Genomic DNA, 18,565 nt, shown 5'->3' with positions numbered 1-18,565 from the left:
TTTATGACACTATATATACTTGTATGAGTTGATGAATGAAAGGAAGGATTTGGGAGTCACGTGTGTGGATCTCCTAAATTTTGTAAAGTAATTAGTACATGCAAGGGATACAGAGTCCTGGACTTGTGCCATAGCTTTAAATAACTGTCTTTTTGTTTCAGATGAGCATTCAAAGTTACAATCTCCAAGAAAATGAGTTGCAACAGAAACCAGGGCATCCTTTGGCCAAGGCTGAAACCAATCAATAGTACAACCTAAATTCAAAATAATATTATCATTAAAAAAAAGATATTTAGAAATGAATAACCGAACCAGATATCAATCCAGGAAATTTTAAAGCTCTATTACGGAATTTTTCTCCAACAGGTGAAAAACATAAGATGACATGAAGATTAACTTTGACCCTATCAACAAATAATTGCATTACATTTTCCGGAGTTGGAGGAACTTTTGGGCATTCTCTTTTCATTATTGGAATTAATTCTGTTACAATTTCCGTTTGTTCATCTCTTGTAAAGAGATTTGAAACTAGACCAGAGGCGAGAATATTGTTGACATACTCTAAAAAGCCTTCTTCTTTGATATCATTATCCGTGAATAAGAAAGTTGTTCCTTTCCCCTGAATCCCACAAGTTCTATGTTTAAAAGTTAAATAATTTTTCATCTCGAAATATAAATATATACAAAATATAATTTACCTATAAAGAACTTTTAAATCCTCGAGGAAATTTCCAACGTTGTATGAACGAGTCATAGTAATTTGAAACGTCTTATATCCAGCAATAAATGTGGCAAGTTTGGTCAAGGACTGTTTTCCCGATCCACCGACACCTACCAACATTAAATTACCTCCAGGATTACGTATAACACGAGAAATTTTGATTAGATGAACAATAGCATCGGGGAAGAATACTAAGTCCATATCAGACCCACGGATAAATTCATTGTATTGATCCAAAAAGTATTTGAGTCGGTCCTCTAATGACTTGATAGATAAAAAATATAATTAGATTTTATTAAACGAAAAAAGGTAAGTATTACTTTAAAGGATTCAATGGGTTCATAGATTTTTGGAAGTTCCATATCTGCATCTTCGACCTCTTCTCCTGTTGGTTCAGGTGCATCTCTCATAAAATCCACAAAATATTTGGGTTCTTTGATGAACTCAGCATATTCTTCACTAAAATCATTCTTCACTACGTTGAGAAGTTCAATATCAAACCAATTTTTATCTTCATCAGCAATAAAACGATCTGCAAGAACTCGAGTCATTTCATGTCTCCAAAGATTCATCAAGATAGGTATAGTATTGACCACTGTGGGAAGAGTTCCAATCATTCCTAACCAAATACGACTCAAATCCCTCAAGTTAAAGTTATAATGAAATTTAGCAGGGGTGGGTAGCATTTTGATCTTAGTTCGATACCAAAGTTCTCTTGTAACAGGGACCAATTTTTGGGCTAAATCACATACCTCGACTGGGAATTGCTTATTTTCATTGTAATGGCCATTGACAACGGTTCCGAAAATTTTATCAATGGCTTCATCTGTGGGTAAAGTACAATTTATCATAATAAAATGTCTCTTTAGTCTTTGAGGTATATCGTTCCGGCCTCCTCCAGGTTGAATCATAGCTGCAAGATAATGGACATCCACAATGTTAAAAAAATCTCCTGGTTTTTCTAAACTATAAAACCCTTGCATCTCAATTAGTTGTCTATAGAATGGGAAAAGTAAAGTACCTATAAGTTGATATCGAATTCATAAAAAAAGCTAACCTCAAAAGTTCATTCGTTACTTGATCCCCCCAATCATTGTAAGATGGAAGATTAACATCATCAAGAAATATCGCCATTTTCTTTCCTGTCGGGGGGCCATAAGTACTTCCCATTCTTTTATCAACATTAGACTCAACAGACTTTTGAAAGAGTTGGGGAGTTGTAGTAGATGAGAAATTAGAGGCCATTACAACATGATTTTCTGGATTGTATTTGCGAACATGACAGTTCAGCATGGAAGTCTTAGCAGAACCTTGTTCCCCCACAAGAAGAACATGACGATTTTGTTTAACAACGAGATCAATAAGAAAATCCGTTCTATAACTGGAAACATTAGGGATTAATAAAGAGGAATAGGTGGCTGGAGAGATCTCTGGTGGAATATAATCTTTAATGAATGTGTTCCAATGTGTCCATTGACCTAGTAATAAAAAAGATAAAAGATTATTACATATATTGGTATTGTATATGATTGGGGATCATATAAATAAATACATATTTCTAATATGATTAACTAAAGACGATTCAAAAATCATTTAATAGGATTTATCATATATGAATAATTAATTTTTATTGAAGGGTTTTCCTTTACGTCGTCATTTGAAGTATTGATATACTTGACGAAAGTCAGGAAAATGACTGCGAAGCAAGAAGAATCTGTTACACAAACAGAACAGTTTAATTTGCCACCCTATTTTATATTCAAAGGCTCGGAGATAATTAATTCGTCACTACCTTGTATGCTCCTGGATGATAAGTCTGAAGATACAGATGAGGTAAAGTAAATTAAGTATAGTTAACCAAGTGATAGGTAAAAAAAAACTATTATTTCGGATTCATTTAGTCTAAACATCGTAATGACGTTCTTTCTTCAAAAATCATCTACTCAATGTCAAAATGTCGAATGTTGGAAAAAGTTATAAAGTTTGAGGAAGTAAGTTTTATTAACATAACTTATTTATTTTGATTATCTATTTTACGTGCATATTTCTACATATGTCTATATCATATACAGAAAGACGAACCAAGAAACAAGGAAAATAAAACAATTTCCTACAAAATGATAGCAGATCCGGATCCTTCTTATCAATGCATTCTTTTTGAAAATGTAAAATAATCATCAGGATTCTTTTTTATATCAATTAATCAATTGAAAGTAACTATGACTACTTTTATCGACTCGACTCCTATGGTGATTCGACTTTCACATTTGAAAAAATCCAAGTCGATTTCTAATAAAGCTCTACTAATATCTGAAGAGACAGACTGGGTATTAGAGCGGTTCGATGTACAACTTTTGTGCAATTTCGATTACGGGTATTGTGGAAAATATAGTGTGAAAGTTACCTATACAAAATTGTATTGTCATACCGGGTGTGATTTACTTCGCACATTGCGATCAAATTATGAAAAAAGGCAAAAACTCTTTATTTTGTGAATATAGATACTGAGAATTATTTTTTGGTATTTTGCACAAAATAGTTTTGATAAATATTTTTCTAACCTATAAAAAGTTTTAAAAAACGTGTTTGCTTGTTTTTTAAATTGTTTTATTAAGCAGAAAAAAAGAGAGAAAAGTTAGGAAAATTTGATGTGTCCCGAAAGTCTTGACTGGTAATCCGATGGCTTTTTTTTGAGGTTTCAGAGACTTTTTACGTAAGTGTTGCGTAAATAAAAGCTAAAGACCGTTTTCAGATTAACAAGTTTTGTTTCAATAACATTTCGAAATTCATAATTGTTTTTGACATGGAGGCTAAAAGACATGAAGTAGCTGCTCTGCTTCGTGCAGGAATCAGCCACAAGGAGATCTCTGAGGCCACCAGCATATTCGCAAGCACCATTGGCAGTATCAAGAGGAGGTTGGAAAAGGAGGAAGGCCTTGAAGACAAGCCTCGAAGTAGGATACCTGTCTTAAAGGCCACCAAGGTCACTAAGAAGAAGATCAGGGCCCAGATCAAGATAAACCCTCTTCTGAGCATCAGAACAATTGCCAAGAAGAACAACATGGGTAAGACTACTGCTGCCAACATTGTCAAGTCCTTGGTCCGCACCACCCGTCCCATGTTGTCCATGGCCAATATGGAGGCCAGATACATCCGATGCAAGAAGATTTTGAACAACATGAAAAGCAATGGGGACAGAATTCTCATTTTTTCCGATGAGAAAACTTTTACAGTGGATCCAGTCTTCAACCGCAAAAATGATCAATACATTAGCCTTAATGGTTATGTGGGATCTGAGAAATATGTGTCCATGACCAAGCACCCAGCCAGCATCATGATGCTTGGAGTTGTTGGCTCAGATGGTAAAGCCATGCCTCCAGTCTTTTTCCGAGAGGGCTACAGGCTCACCTCGGAGGACTACATCAAGGTGCTCAAGACCAAGGTGGATCAGGAAGGAGTATCCTGGCAAGAGGGTGTGTTTCCAGCAGGATGGGGCACCCGCACACACAGCCAAGAACACCCAGAAGTGGTTGAAGGAGAATGTGGAATTCTGGCCTAAGGACTTCTGGCCCCCTCCTCCCCCGACCTGAACCCCTTAGATTTCAGCATCTGGGCGCACATTGAGAGGCAGGCTTGCAAAAACGCCACAGCAGTACCAAAGCTCTCAAGCCAGTATCACCAAGGCCTGGGCCAAGATGGACCCCACCTACATCAAGAACACCTGCTCCTCCTTCCGTCCCCGTGTTGTGGCTGTTATGGAAGTTAAAGGCCAATTTTTTAAAAACATATTATAGATTATAACCAAGCGAAGTTTTTTTTATTAAAAATATTTCTCTGTATCTCTACTTTTAGTCCTTGTAGATCTTAATGGAGTTGGAAGTTAGAAATAAGTCAGGACTTTCCGGACACCCGGTATATTTGCTAAAAATGATAGTCAAAATGAAGTCAAAGCATCGGAAGAGATCAGTATACAAGAAAATTCAGTGGTACATTAATCCTTAATTTTTTACACAATATCAATGTTCTATTTTAGGAGGACAATGTAGAGCCGGATGAAGTATTAAGTAACAATGAGCAAAATTCTGATAAAATGAATGTACGGCTATCTTATCTTGTGTGCTTCACATCAACACTATATTTAGTGAGTATGATCATAGCAGGAGCACTTTTTCGAAATGAATGTCCCGTCCAGCCCTTGCTTCCGTATTATCCTTTTGTTACAGGGATTATTGGTGAGTGCGTCATTATAAATTAGGGTTACATTCTGTTCGGGTTCCAGGGATTTTTTTATAAAATCATAAAATGTATTGTATAACAAATATATAAGTGACTTCAAATTAGAAATAAAAAAAGGTATAAATACAAAAAAAGAAGGAGATCCTAAATAGATTCTCCAAAAACAAAGAATCAAAATACCAATACCTCTGTCCTTCAGTCCTATCTATCTTTATAGCTATTATTTACTCTTAGATATGATTGAATAATATATTATTAACCAAGGTTAATAGAAATTCAAGGTTATAACATAACGCTTTTCAGAATAATTTTTGATTTCCACCACGCTTTTTAATAGTGACGTCAAAGAGTATAACTGTTAAACAGAAGCTATATATTGCCTTCCTTGACTCTTACTGTTAAAGTACCGCTGTTATACTCTATGACGTCAAAATTTGTCTGTATTACTCAGCAGTCGATACGGTACATGAAATTGAAAGTTATAGCAAGCCCGATTACATGATGGCATAACCTTGTATTTCTATTAACCTTCATATTAACGAAGAAAATAATAAATGATAACTTGAACGTATAATACTAAGTTCTAGTCACACACTTCCTACTTTAAACTTAAGCTTTAATGTCTCTCGAAAGAGGTTGTGTTGAACAGTTGGAAGGAAATAGTTACTAATTCATTTCAGCTGTTTTAGTTACCATAAAAGACCGATAAGGACCGGGATTAAGACTGTCAAATTTCATAAGGACAGGACTGATAAGACTGTAGTTTGTTTAGTTTTTTGAGAATGATCCAACACGTTATACAACGTAGACTAATCGTACCACATGTCATCTTTTTTTGAAAATCAAAAAAGTCCGATCACCTAATTCTTAATGGATGCATTCACGTATAATTGTTTTAGGTGTACACTCGAGTCATATGACAAATTTGATCACTTGAGAAGATTTGCAAGAAAAGTAATTTAAGCCACGAAATAGTCATAAAAGGGAATCAATTTTTGAGAATTTGCAAGTTTGAAAACTACTTAAGATGTTTGTTTACTAGGTGTGCACCTATGAAATGAGACTTTCGGCTATTGGTCCCTAGGTCTCACCAGTTAGACATTATAAACCGGTCCTAAAAATCTAAATGCTTATTTCGACATGTGTCAACAATATTTAATTCGTTGTTTGTATAGTTTCATTCAACAACACACTTTTTTCGCTTGTAAAAATGTCTAATTTTGTGCCTACAAAACTACATCTGCGTTAATGTTAATGGTGATCGCTATGCACAACCATGGCAAATTTGAACCATCCTATACGCCAAAAACGTCCAAAATATGAAGCCAGGTAACACATGATAATTTTCCTTAATCACATGGCACAACACATCGCTATGTATTCACCCGCCAGCTTGTTGAATCGTACAACTGGGAGCCTTAGCTCATGCAGCTTACTTGTTTGCATCGATGGGCCACGCACTCAATGATATACGCTTCGATTCTCACGCTAAAGGAAAAAAATGAATCGATGGCTGGTTTGTAGCCAAAGACGAACAATTTTTTTTGGAAAGGCCTCCATAAATTGCCTGAAAGATGGGGGAAATGTGTGGCTAACGAAGGCGCATACATTGAAAATTAAATTTGTAACCATTTTTTTGTAATGAATGTTCAAATTAAAAAAAAAAAGTCTCATTTTATAGGCGCATACCTAGTATATCACATTTATATTTAACTATAAATAAGGGTATCTATTTGAACTCATCAATAACTTTTTATCAATTAAAGTTTTCTCAAATCATTGTCAATCTGTAAGTAAAACAATCAATTTAAAAGTAGAAAATTTGTTCCTGGTTAATTCAACACATTATATTGTTATTGTCGCCAGAGTTATCACAGAAAACATTATTACTCAAACTTACCTGAGGAACTCGCATTGCTCTCAAAAAATAATTTAGATTGAAGTATTATAATTACGTACAAAAAGACATGATTTAAAATACTTAAAAAATATGGAACTTACTTGGGATGAGACATGATTCATACTTGTAAATTAGTAACTTTGTAACATAAAATTTTGAATAAATTTCTGTCAAAATTGTCAAATTTTAAAAGTTATAAATGATGGCGGTACCTGTAGGCGCTCTTGATATTTTCTCAGTCGCTAAAAAATGTAAATGTAGTGTAAAAGGTTTGGGAACAACTGCTCTAAAATCAGGGGCATCCGCAGGGGGAGGGCTGAAGGGCTGTAGCCTCTCCCCTCCAAAATTAAGGAATTTTTTATTATTACTAAAAAAGTTAAGATTTAAAATTTAACTTAATTTAATTTTTCTATTATTTTTCCAAAAAGTTTAATTTTTGAGAATAGCTATGGCTTTTTGAGAAAAAAATTGTATTTAAAATTTTTTTTTTTAAAGTTGTATATTTGAAGATTAATTTTAGAATTTTTTTTGTGTACATAACTCTGGATTTTTGAAATTTATCTCCCAAAAATTTAATATTTGCAATTTAATTTTAGAATTATTTTGAAGAACTCTATATTTTTGAAATTTTTTTCAGAATAGCTATAAATTTTTGAAATTTTTTCCCAAAAAATTTAGCTTTTTGTAAATAGCTGTGGATTTTTCAATTTTTTTTTTTTTTTTTTTTCAGAAAAATATAATTTTTCAATTTTTTCCCCAAAAACTAAGCCGTCCCCCTTCCGTATGTAATCCTGTGGAAGCCTCTGAAAATACTACGAGAATGCATCCAGAAATATTTCGATAAATATGACTAAGTTATGCATATACTAATACAATAATTGATATATGTATGTACTTCTTCTGAATAGGACTTATGGTTATGATCCTACGAACAAGCATGGTCCTATTTGGTGGATATTTAAATTATCACGAATATTTTTCCGTCATTATCATGCTCATGTCAGTGCATCATTTACTGGAGTCTACAAACGATCCAGATTGGTTTATCAATATCATCATGTGTGCAAGGATATTTTTATTGATTTGGTAAAACTTAACTATTTCCTAAAAATAATATTATTTCATGAACAATGATTCTAGGTTTGTATTCGCTAATTACTGGTTCTGGACGATTTGGAATATTCCATTCAAATATGAATCCGAAAAAATTTACTTTAATTATGATCAAGAGACATCATATTGTAACTACCATATCTACACTTTTTGTTTAATGATGATTATCTCAATGTATGCAATGTTTTTCTCCTCTATCTTCTACCATTTCCTAATTGTGCCTCTTCAAGAAAAGTTTAATATTTTTAAATTTTTCACAAAGAAGCAATTTAAATAATATAATATTAATACGTTGCTACATCATTTTTATTTTATCTCGCAACCTTTCCTTCAAAAAGAACCAGGGGGAAGCTCCAAAATCAGTTGGAAGTAATTAAAGGCTCAATGCAAAGAGTGGACACCCAAGGCAAGGAAGGTAGGGTTGAGTACTTCTCAATTCAGATTGACTTAAAATTAGAAGCTGCTACATGTTCCTCCAGCAAGGCACACAGCCAGTGGGGGGAGGAGTGAAGAAATGTGTCTCCCTTCTAGTTAAAAGAGAAGAATAAGTGCAATTACGTTCGGAAAAACATATATTCTTCCCAGTGTTTTAGATTTAATTGTTTATTTTTCCCTTGACTGCTCTTTCCCTAGAGTCCTTTAGTAGTAGTAAGCCAATTCAATTAGTTCAATATACTATTTGAGGGAGCACAAGCTCCAATTAGGCAACCTGCTGTGGTGAAAAATATCATTTTTTATGATAAATTACACTTGGTGAACTCATATTAACTTTGTACAATTATAAGGCTATAACATTTGTCGTAGTTGTAACTTGATATCAACATCACGTGCAACATTTTGGGATAATATTTAAAGTATTAAGAAATTGTTTTTGAGCAAAAAAACATAGATTGACTTAATGTAATGTCTTAAAAGGATGTCTTTTACCACAACGGGCTGTGTGGTTGGAGCTTGTGCTCCTCCAGATAGTATTAGAGCTCATTGGCCAATTCTTCTCTGCTATGAAATTATTAATGATTAAATAATTTTCGAGAAATTGATCACAACTTAACAACTTAAATCAATCAACGTTCAGAACACTTATATGGGGAAAAGAAGCAGAAAACTCTACAGCTGACAACAAAATTGTTTTTAGTTAGGTAACACCGACACGTATGTATCTTCAAACTTATAAATAAAATGTAAAATTACCTGAGTGAACACAGACGTTGTAATTGAAGATGAAGGAATCATCGCTGGGTAATTTCGGCATGTTCAATTTGGACGTTTTCTTCATAAACATTTCCATTTTTTTTGCGATCCTCATTCTCAAGCATAGCTCCAATAGACCAGAGAAGGCAAAATATAAATACTTGCTCGTAATTTGTTTTAGTTGTGTCGATTTGTGTAAAACTTTTTTTGATCCTCCACTTGAGCAGATTTCTTTTTCTTCCTTTTCTTGGAACTGCTTGTTTGAGGTTCTTCATCCTCATTGACATCGTCTCTTCGTTTTTCCTATACTCCCAAAAAAGATCGGTATAAGCTACTAGTAGATTTAAATGAATTGAAAAAAACCTTTTCTCTTGTGGGTCTCTCCTCTTCCTCTTGTGCCTGTTGCGATGGAAGAAGTCCTTCAAAGAGTGCTAGGATTTGTTGAACAATGTTGACTTGTAATACGCTGATGGCAAATTTCAAGTTTACTGAGCACCACTTGAAGACCTCCTTGAAATTGTTTTCAAATAACTTTCTTATTGCATTGGCTTCATCCGTCTCAATTTTTTTCTTTTTAAACCAGGAATTTAGTAGAGGATTCCAATCTAAGCCAGATGAGGACATGTACACCATTCCATTTCGAGATACTGTGGCTGGGGATGCATTATCAATGTTCTATAATATAAGTTCAATTTAACACACCATTATTAGCTATTAATGTATTTTAAATAGTAACCTGAGGCTCAAAAATAATTTTACAATTTTGCATCATGGGCATTCGATCCCCATTAGCAAGAGTAAGAGTTCGATTGTCATCTAAAACAGAATTTAAATTTTCAATCCAAAGAGGGTCAACAGGACCATCGAGTACAAGCCATATATGATCCGTCTTTTTAGCTTTGAGAGTCTTTCTCCAAAGGGCAGAAAAAATTCCATCCGTCCAATCATTAGTAGCAACATCCAATCTTCCGAACATTTGACCTGCTGTGATGGCCTATACAGGTAGGGAAATGATCAAAATGGAATTCCTACATAAAGTTAAGATAATTTACCTTCGGATTCAATCTCATTTCACGATGAGGAAATCCAATTTGTGTGAGTGCCTTCATTAAAATTTGTATGCAGGTAGTTTTTCCTGCACCGCTTGGTCCAAGAACCATCATACCATGTCTAACTCGTTGAGTTTCATATAATTGAATTAATTTTGTTGCCCAAGCTGGATGATAAATAAGTTCAGACTTTTCAACTTGATCTCCTATTGCTCCCTCAAGGTCTGCATAGGCGAGTTTGTCAAGAGGCAAGTTAGGGAATAAATCATTCACAAGTGATAAGAACAAAGGTTCATCCTCATCAACTAATTTGGAAAGGTTCATATCCCGGAGAACTCTCATGACAATAGTAGATTCTGAGTCCTTTGGATTTGCTCTTTTTGTCGAACCCAGTGTTCGTAAAACTGAGAGTATATTACGTAAACCAAAGTCATAATGTACCTTTGGTCAAGTAGAAAGATGTATTATTACAAATATTAATCATTCGGATTCTTAACATTCCTTATCAAATTGAAGTCTTACCTGTTTTGTGAGCTGCTCCTCACATAGCTTGTACAGTGTGAAGAATTTCCTGGCAAGAGTAATATTTTCAAGGAATCCACATGATGCCAGCTTTACTCGAATAATGATTTGCCTATCGGGAACCATCATAGCTACGTTTCGGAATTGAATTTTTAAATTTTCCGGTAATTCTTGACGTCCCTGATAAGTAGGATTCATGGTGAGGAATATCCCAAACTCTGGATTCATGTCTACAGAGTCACCATCAGTGAATATAAATTGCTTTCTTTTTTCTTTCTTACAATTTAAGACCACAGCAATTTGTTGAGCAGCCACCGAGAGAACAGGTAGGGTAATACGATTAAATTCATCAAAGCATCCCCACGAGCCTGATTGTGCAAGGCCTTTAAATATTCGACCAAGGCCCCTAAATTGAAATGAATTAATTACAGATTAGCATCTATGTATTATGAATAATAAGTAAGAAATACCTGTAGTCCATTTGATCTGAACAATTGAAAACAACAACATATTTTCCAAGAGATTTCCCCATATCTTTAACCGTCTCCGTTTTCCCAGTCCCTGCTGGCCCTGCCGGACAGCCACCCATACACATTCCTAGTGCTTGAGCTAATGTAATGTAACAACGGTCCGTCAAAGGAGTAATGACAAGCCGCTCTTGACATCCAAGATACTCATTTTGATAATAAAAGTTTACGTCAGTAATACTTATCATTGTTTTTTCCATATCTTGTTTAAAATAGAACCGTGACTGTTTTAACCATTCAAAGTCTAAAATTGAGCGAGTATTGAGACGGACTAGAACATCAAATATGTCTCTTTGATGCATATGAACAGTAATAAGAGTTTCGAATTTCGTTCTTTGCATTTTATCTAAATTTTTGGTAGTTTGACTGATCAAAGTATTCAATAGATCCAAGAATTTGTTATTAGTTTCCTGCATGATTTTTCTATCTGATCTACTCTGAAGGAGTGCAGATTCAGAGTCTCGAGTCCAAACCATTTGAATACCAAGGATTCCTACCTGTGCTTGAAATCTACCTGGATAAAAAATATTATAAATTAGATCTAAAATTTAATTTCTTTCGTACGAAAATACCTAGAAATTCTAAGAAATCAAATGAATTATCATTAATGAAATGAAAGGCCTGTCTAATTATGCAATGTACAGATTCCTGAACGGCTGTGAGCAAAGACATAAGCCAAATTTCTACGGACCCTTCAGCTCTTACAGGTCTTTCCAAGTGAACTACCTCACCTTCTCCTGATACTATAGAGAGGATTTTATTATAGTCTGTATCGTGAAAGCGAACAGAGGCTGTGTTATCAAATATTGACAAGAGATGTGATTGAATAGTATGTGAATCGGAAGCTTGTCCCAGTATCTCCAATAAGGCTGGATCGGACACAAAAAAAGAATCGAGGAAACATGAGTCTAAAAAAAAAAATAATGAAGTATTTTTGGTAAAAACTGTTATAATTTTTTTTTTTACCTCTTTTTCTCTAAGTAGCCAGTCAAGGACTTTTGGCAAAGTTCAAGTTGTTCTTGTAGATGTGGCAATGTATGTCTCAAAAAAGTCATCTCCAACGCAGCAATTGACAACACCCGGAGTTTCATGAGCTCTCATCATTATTTTCAACCAGGATTTGTCAATTTTATAAAATCTTTTAGCTTCTTTTGGCAATTGCTTTGCTATATCTCCACCCACGAAAACAGCTTCTAAATATACCCACATATTCTGAACAAGAAGCCATCTTTCAAGAATTTCATTAGTGTTTGAAAGATCTGCAACCCATTTTTGAATTTGTTTTCGAAAGGGAGCATTATATCTATTGGATAAAAGAGATCCAAGGACCATGAGAGAATCTTCGACTTGTCCAACTATCTCAGCAGTTGTATCTCCTCTGAGTAGCAATTCCCCACGATTTTTGAAAATCATGAATGAAAGCTCTTGAGTTGACCATTCGGATGTAACTTGACGTAGTTTTGCTTCAATATCCTTCTCCTTCAAGGCAGATATACAAACATCCTCGATATCTTCCTTATTGGGGAGAAGAGGTGCTTCAAGGATATCATGTAAGCAAAACCCAGCTCTGTCCAAATCAAAAGTAAAATTTGTAATGGTTTGAATTTTTTGCCAATGTCGAAACTTCATAGCTTTATTACTCATTAACTCTAAGAGTGGGCAAATGTCATTAAAGTCATCAATTGTCTTTTTAAGGGCATGGAAGGCAGGCCATTCCTTGAGAGCCTTGGGTAATTTTCGACAGCGATTTTGAAATTCCATTAACTCATTATTGATTTCTTCAATATTTACATCTTGCCATGCAATGGAGTGGTAGCCATTTACACTATCAATAACATCATTATAAAGCTTATACAACCTCTGTAAAAGATTAAGTTCTTTTTTTATTTTAGTTAACTCATTTTGATCTGAATGAGGCAGTCCAAATAAGTCTTCTCCAATGGAATATGAAGAATGCTTACGCCAAAGTGTATCAAAATGATTTTGAAACATGAGCAAACGATCAGAGGCCTCTCTGGGACTTAGCCCTGGTTGCATAGGTCCATTGTCATTATATTCCAGTACAAAACCGTCACAATCCTTCTGAAATATTTCCAAATTGCTTATGAGTTCTTTTTGAAAGTGCTCTTGAACAGTGAGAAGAAGAAGTTGAACATCCATGGCCTTGCCCTGTAATTGGAGCCAGTTATACTGCAAACTCTCTACCCTTTCAATTTCTTCTTTCGTTAACTGGATTTCGTAACGAGCGAGAAGAGCAAATGCATCTTCTACTACATCTATTTTCATATCAGTATCTATTTCTTGATCACGAATCTTTTTTTGAGTTTCCATAATAATGCGAATGTCATCTAAATCGTTAATGGGTCGATCTAACTTGCGATCCAAATCCATGACTAACAACAAAAAGGAATAATAATAATTTCATATTTTGGATTATTCAACAGAAGATACCTTGAGCAACAATGAAATCCATTTCCCGCCTATATTTATTTCTCATGGCTTTTCCATAAACACTGATCCACTGCTTGATTTCCATATCAATTGTCTCCTTCAAACAAGCACAGTCAATAAGAATTGATCCAAATTGATAAGTAGATGCTTCACTTGTTAGTTGTGACTTTGCCATACTGTATTTGTGGAGTTCAGCTTCAAAATGTTTCAAAATAGGTTTTCCCTTAATGAAGGCAGTGATAATGTCCTCTCTATCTATTTCCCAAATATGCTTATAAGATTCCCAAACCTTAACAAAGCCTGAAAACTCCAATTTAATTCCCTTAAGAAGATTGAATGAATATTTTTTTTAATTCAAAGATTACAAAAGTAACAATTTACCTGCATACAATTAGCTAGCATTGTATTAACTTTGGTTACTTCTTTTGACTCAGAAACAGTTTTGTAGAAATTGGATGGCTTTTCGATTATGACGGGTTTCTCTTCCTTTACAGCAGAATATAAACGGATCTCTTTGGCTGAATCAATATTAATTGTTGCCACGTTCACATTCTGCTTACCTCCACCTACCTCTTTACCTCTCGTTGCTTTTTTCCATGTTCCAACGCCTTTGGATACACTCATAATGATTTTTCCTATTTTATATAAAAGTGCATTAAGACTAAGAAATCAAATGCCAGCTTAAATCATGAAATTTTTACCTGCTTGAATTAAAACATTTTGAACTTCATCAATGGAGGGACGAACCTCTACATCTGGAATACTCAAATAAGCCGTTAATACAAATGATATTGCTCTTTTTTTATTGGAATCGCTGTCATTATTAGCTATATCTAGAGGATCATTTTTATCCGGAGTTGCTGAAGCAAAATGTTTGGCCAAATTTTTAAGAGAATTTTTCGTCAAATAGGCTAATTTGTCAGCAACTCGTTTAGAATAGTTCCGTCTCAACTCCCGTGAAGCACTATTAATAGCATTTTGGGAATTTTTATCGAAGACTTGAAGTAAATTACCATCCCTTCATTAATAAAGTTATAATAATATTTATATTCTATTAGTTTATAAGCATAATACTTTGGATTCCTGTTCCTTATTTTCATAACAATGTTTCTTACTGGCCTTCTTTCAACATCCGAGGACTTTTCATGCTCATTATCTGATACTTCTATACTTTGGGGATTCGATCCTGAGAAACTATCAGGAGTATGTAGAGAAGTCGCATCAAGTATTCTATTTTCAGCCGATTCGTCGAAGGTTGAATCCACTATATTGGAACTTTGAAGTGCTAATGAAATAAGATCTTCCACAGCATCTTCGATCATCATTGATTTACGATGTAAACCATGTGCCCCTCTTCGACAGGTAACTTTAATTTCTTCAATAAATCGATCTAATGTCCAATCTTCTTCAAATGGTAAGGCATGAAGAGGAACTGAATCCATCGATATAAGAAGTTTTTCAATTCGATTTTGATAAATATCATTCGCTCTACCCATCAAATCATGAAAGTCTTCAATATCCTCTAAGCATTCAGAGGTAAAGTCGTTCCAAGAATTATCTGTCCAAGTAATTTGTGTCAGACCCGGATCCATGTTTGTTCTGAGTCTATTGACATGGGGTGTAAATAGGCGTCTAAGATCAACGGTGATGCATGAAATGGCAGTATTGTACTTTTCAAGAATCATATCAATTGTGTCTTTGAAAAGCATGAAATAATCCTGCTTCCAAATGAGAAATTGATTAACACTGGGTATACTGATGTCCATTTTTGCAAGTCTTTCATTTTCTTTAAGAAAAGTCAAAAGTTCGGGATTAAAATTGCAAGCCAATTTCCCTATTTCATCTGTATCAAAAACAGGTTGCGATATCATTGTTTCAATCTGTCGTATACGAAGATTTTTCCAACTTTCTTGGATTTTCAATTCAAATTTCATGAGCATTACTCCAGTTTCGTTATACTAAATTATATAAATGTAGATTATAAACACAGAATTTTAATTAATGTTGTTATAATGTATTCATATTTTCACTAACTTGTTTGACTAAGTTTTTATATTCTGGTCGAAGCCGAAGACTTTTTTGGGATTGAAAATGTTCCATAAAAAATTTCAAATGAAGAAGTAAGCTTCGAGCCCATCCAATACGACCAGAAGAATCCGGGAAATTTCGTGGAACAGGAGGTTGATTAGTTTGCTTTTTGAAAAACTTTGAAATTCTTTCCATTTCATGACTAGAAAAGGAAATAATTTAAGCTTATAAGTAAATAAACCTGCTTAATTTGTTGAAATAGTACCTAAATGTTGCTATCATTCTAGCATATTTTTCGTTGAGTCCCCCAAGAGGTAGTACTTCAGAGAGTTTCTCAAATCTGGGTAAATATTGAAACGCATGTGGAGTATCCCAAACCCCATCGTACATATTTTCAAGTTTGCTCTGTAACTTTTCCGTCAAAGTGTCCATTCGTGTAAGAAAGTCCAAGTAGTCTTTATCAAAAGCTTCGTTACGGAAATCCAAATAATCATATTCCCTCATGGTGAGAACACGCACGGCTGAATCAAAACTTATGCCATAGGAGTATTAATAAAAATTATAATGTATATATCAATTTAAAAAAAACATATATACCTTTTATTATCTTCATCTAAGGAATCCTCCGGTAATAGTGCCTCCATTCGTCCTTCAAAGAGTCGTGTGTACAGGTTCATCTTTTTAAACATGGATAACAGATTTTTGAGCCGATTGCAAAAGGAATCAAAGCGACCAAAAATATACTTCTCACTAAATGAAAACTCCCTAATTTCCTTTCCGACTTTTCGATTCTTCACACGGGTATAAGCATCCTTGTATCCCTGATTGAGCGTAATGCACTCTGATAATTTCAATTCAACCATTTCTTGGTCCTGGTTCCAAATCGTCTTATGACCAGACTGAGTAATGTATCGTTTGCAAGTACGAATAACCTAGAAAAAGGAGGACTCATATTTTGAGTCATATTTTTTAAAAATTATCCCTAACTTGATTTGTTATTTTGACGAGAAGAGATGCCACTCTCTCAGGAGTATTGTAGTGATGTGATACATTATATATCATTTTCACAATATGAATCAGTCTCATGAGAGATTCTTTCATATGTGCTGGATCTTCCAAGTAAATAGCATGGCTTGATTTCTCGATGGCACCAAGAAACTTTGCGTTATCTGCAGCTTCAACGTGATACTTTGTTATTCTTTTATCTATATTTGTCCATACTTTGAGTATCTTGGATTGTGCTGCACGAAGTGTGACTAAAGTCATTCGGGCAGGTTGGGTGGAGATTTGATTCACTAAAAGTGTCAATTTTGCTCCACGGGCCTTCCAGTACTCTAGTTCATCCTATGACAATTAAATATGATAGCTTATTCTCTCTTCTTATGAAATTTCTCAAATTATAGAAGAAATTTGTAAAAATATATAACTTATTTTTGTAAAAATTACCATACTTAGAGTAGATAACTTATTATATGTATAACCTGTGGTCCAGCATCATCCGTTTCTAATCGAAGTTGCTCGCTCTCTAAAAGAAGCTCTTGAATTTTTTTCATCCATGTTCTTAGGTATGATTCAAATTTTACAACAGCATTCTCTGTTTTAAGATACTCCCAACAGTCATCGATATTTTTAATATCATATGCCTCTGGAGGATAATCTGTAATAAGCATTCCTTCCTTCCAAACTAACTCTGCCACACGAAGTGAACTCGTAAAGGATCGAAGGCATGGTAATAGTTCTTTTTTAACCTAAAATGTTCTTAATTGAATTATCTGAATACTTTAATTGACAAGTGCGATAAATTCAGAACCTTTGTCAATAAATCCTTAGTCCCTTTATCTAAAGCGCACGCATCCAAGAGAACTGGGATAAATATTTTAGAAACTGTTCTTTCTATACTCCATAATAGAATATCTGGCTCAATAGCATTTAAAATTCCAGTTAGAATTTCCCTTTGAAATGTTTCTTCTCTACGAATAATTAATAAATTATATTTTATAATGTTATTAGATTACTTATTAGTTATTATTACCCTAAGGTTCTTTTTGTCGAAGTTCGTAGAAAATATGAGCTAATTCCTGTGAGTGCTACTTGAGTCCCATCTTGTACGGTGAGACATTTCTTTTCGTTGAGGGAGCTTAATGAATACATATTTTAGGATTTGAAAAGAAAAATTAAGTCCTACTAAACTCCTAATTAATCTTACGAGGATCCTCCTGGTCCACCTATTTTTCGATTACGCTTGGATCTAGATTTTTCCAAATCATCTGCTAGCTTCTCTTCTTCCTAAGAATCATAAGATTTGTCAAATAGCTAGTATCTGCTTGCTTTCTATATTAAATGGGGTTTTTTTACTTGATAATAAAACATGAGTTTCCTTGCAATATCGGATTTGTAGAGAAAATCCACATCGTCGAGCATTGTAGGATTGGAAAATATAAAGTCCATAATCTCGTGCCTTCGAAGACCACATAATTGCCCCACAATCTGCAAATTCAATTACATACTTTTAAACTTGATGATGATTGTAGCACCTAACAAAAGAGGCCTCATTCACTCAATCTCTACATCACTACTTTAAATATTTTTTGTAATGTGCCACCATTGAAATATATATTTTTTGAGTTACGAATACACCTCACTTGAAAAGTAAAATCATGAGTAGGGTCGATTTCTCCTCTTCGAGCTTTACGCTCAGCCTCCTCGCGTTTCTTTTGAAGCTCTTCCTCTGATAATTTAACTGACATCTTGTATTGATATTTTACATGGTAAATGTCAACTGCTAGGCCCTTCCTTGCAGATTAAACACCATAAACAACTTCAAAAC

The 18,565-nt window shown here is 34.3% G+C and overlaps 2 protein-coding genes across 2 annotated transcripts in view; one reads left to right on the top strand and one right to left on the bottom strand.

Moving 5' to 3' along the window:
* Positions 1–18,565, bottom strand: part of LOC121116601 (dynein axonemal heavy chain 5-like) — a 23,614-nt gene extending 5,049 nt beyond the window's left edge. The window contains 31 exon segments of the mRNA XM_071887878.1: positions 20–254; positions 313–635; positions 699–985; positions 1,042–1,717; positions 1,779–2,199; positions 5,144–5,150; positions 9,172–9,259; positions 9,261–9,351; positions 9,572–9,836; positions 9,898–10,155; positions 10,214–10,651; positions 10,733–11,138; positions 11,203–11,773; positions 11,832–12,147; positions 12,149–12,167; positions 12,226–12,296; positions 12,298–13,652; positions 13,711–14,032; positions 14,092–14,345; positions 14,412–14,728; positions 14,785–15,668; positions 15,745–15,940; positions 16,004–16,270; positions 16,336–16,670; positions 16,726–17,082; positions 17,220–17,486; positions 17,549–17,708; positions 17,771–17,875; positions 17,945–18,024; positions 18,094–18,225; positions 18,381–18,565. Coding sequence (XP_071743979.1) covers positions 20–254; positions 313–635; positions 699–985; positions 1,042–1,717; positions 1,779–2,199; positions 5,144–5,150; positions 9,172–9,259; positions 9,261–9,351; positions 9,572–9,836; positions 9,898–10,155; positions 10,214–10,651; positions 10,733–11,138; positions 11,203–11,773; positions 11,832–12,147; positions 12,149–12,167; positions 12,226–12,296; positions 12,298–13,652; positions 13,711–14,032; positions 14,092–14,345; positions 14,412–14,728; positions 14,785–15,668; positions 15,745–15,940; positions 16,004–16,270; positions 16,336–16,670; positions 16,726–17,082; positions 17,220–17,486; positions 17,549–17,708; positions 17,771–17,875; positions 17,945–18,024; positions 18,094–18,225; positions 18,381–18,485 — 9,608 coding nt within the window. The 5' untranslated portion in view covers positions 18,486–18,565.
* LOC139905090 (uncharacterized) lies at positions 2,325–4,976 on the top strand. The gene is made up of 4 exons (XM_071887484.1): positions 2,325–2,554; positions 2,623–2,712; positions 2,794–2,886; positions 4,755–4,976. Exons 1-4 carry the CDS (start codon positions 2,414–2,416, stop codon positions 4,974–4,976), a joined length of 546 nt encoding a protein of 181 aa, XP_071743585.1. The 5' UTR covers positions 2,325–2,413.

Source organism: Lepeophtheirus salmonis, chromosome 4 (genome assembly GCF_016086655.4).
Source record: "Lepeophtheirus salmonis chromosome 4, UVic_Lsal_1.4, whole genome shotgun sequence".
NCBI classification, from domain to species: Eukaryota; Metazoa; Arthropoda; class Copepoda; order Siphonostomatoida; family Caligidae; genus Lepeophtheirus; species Lepeophtheirus salmonis.
This window is presented reverse-complemented; position numbering and strand designations above follow the sequence as displayed.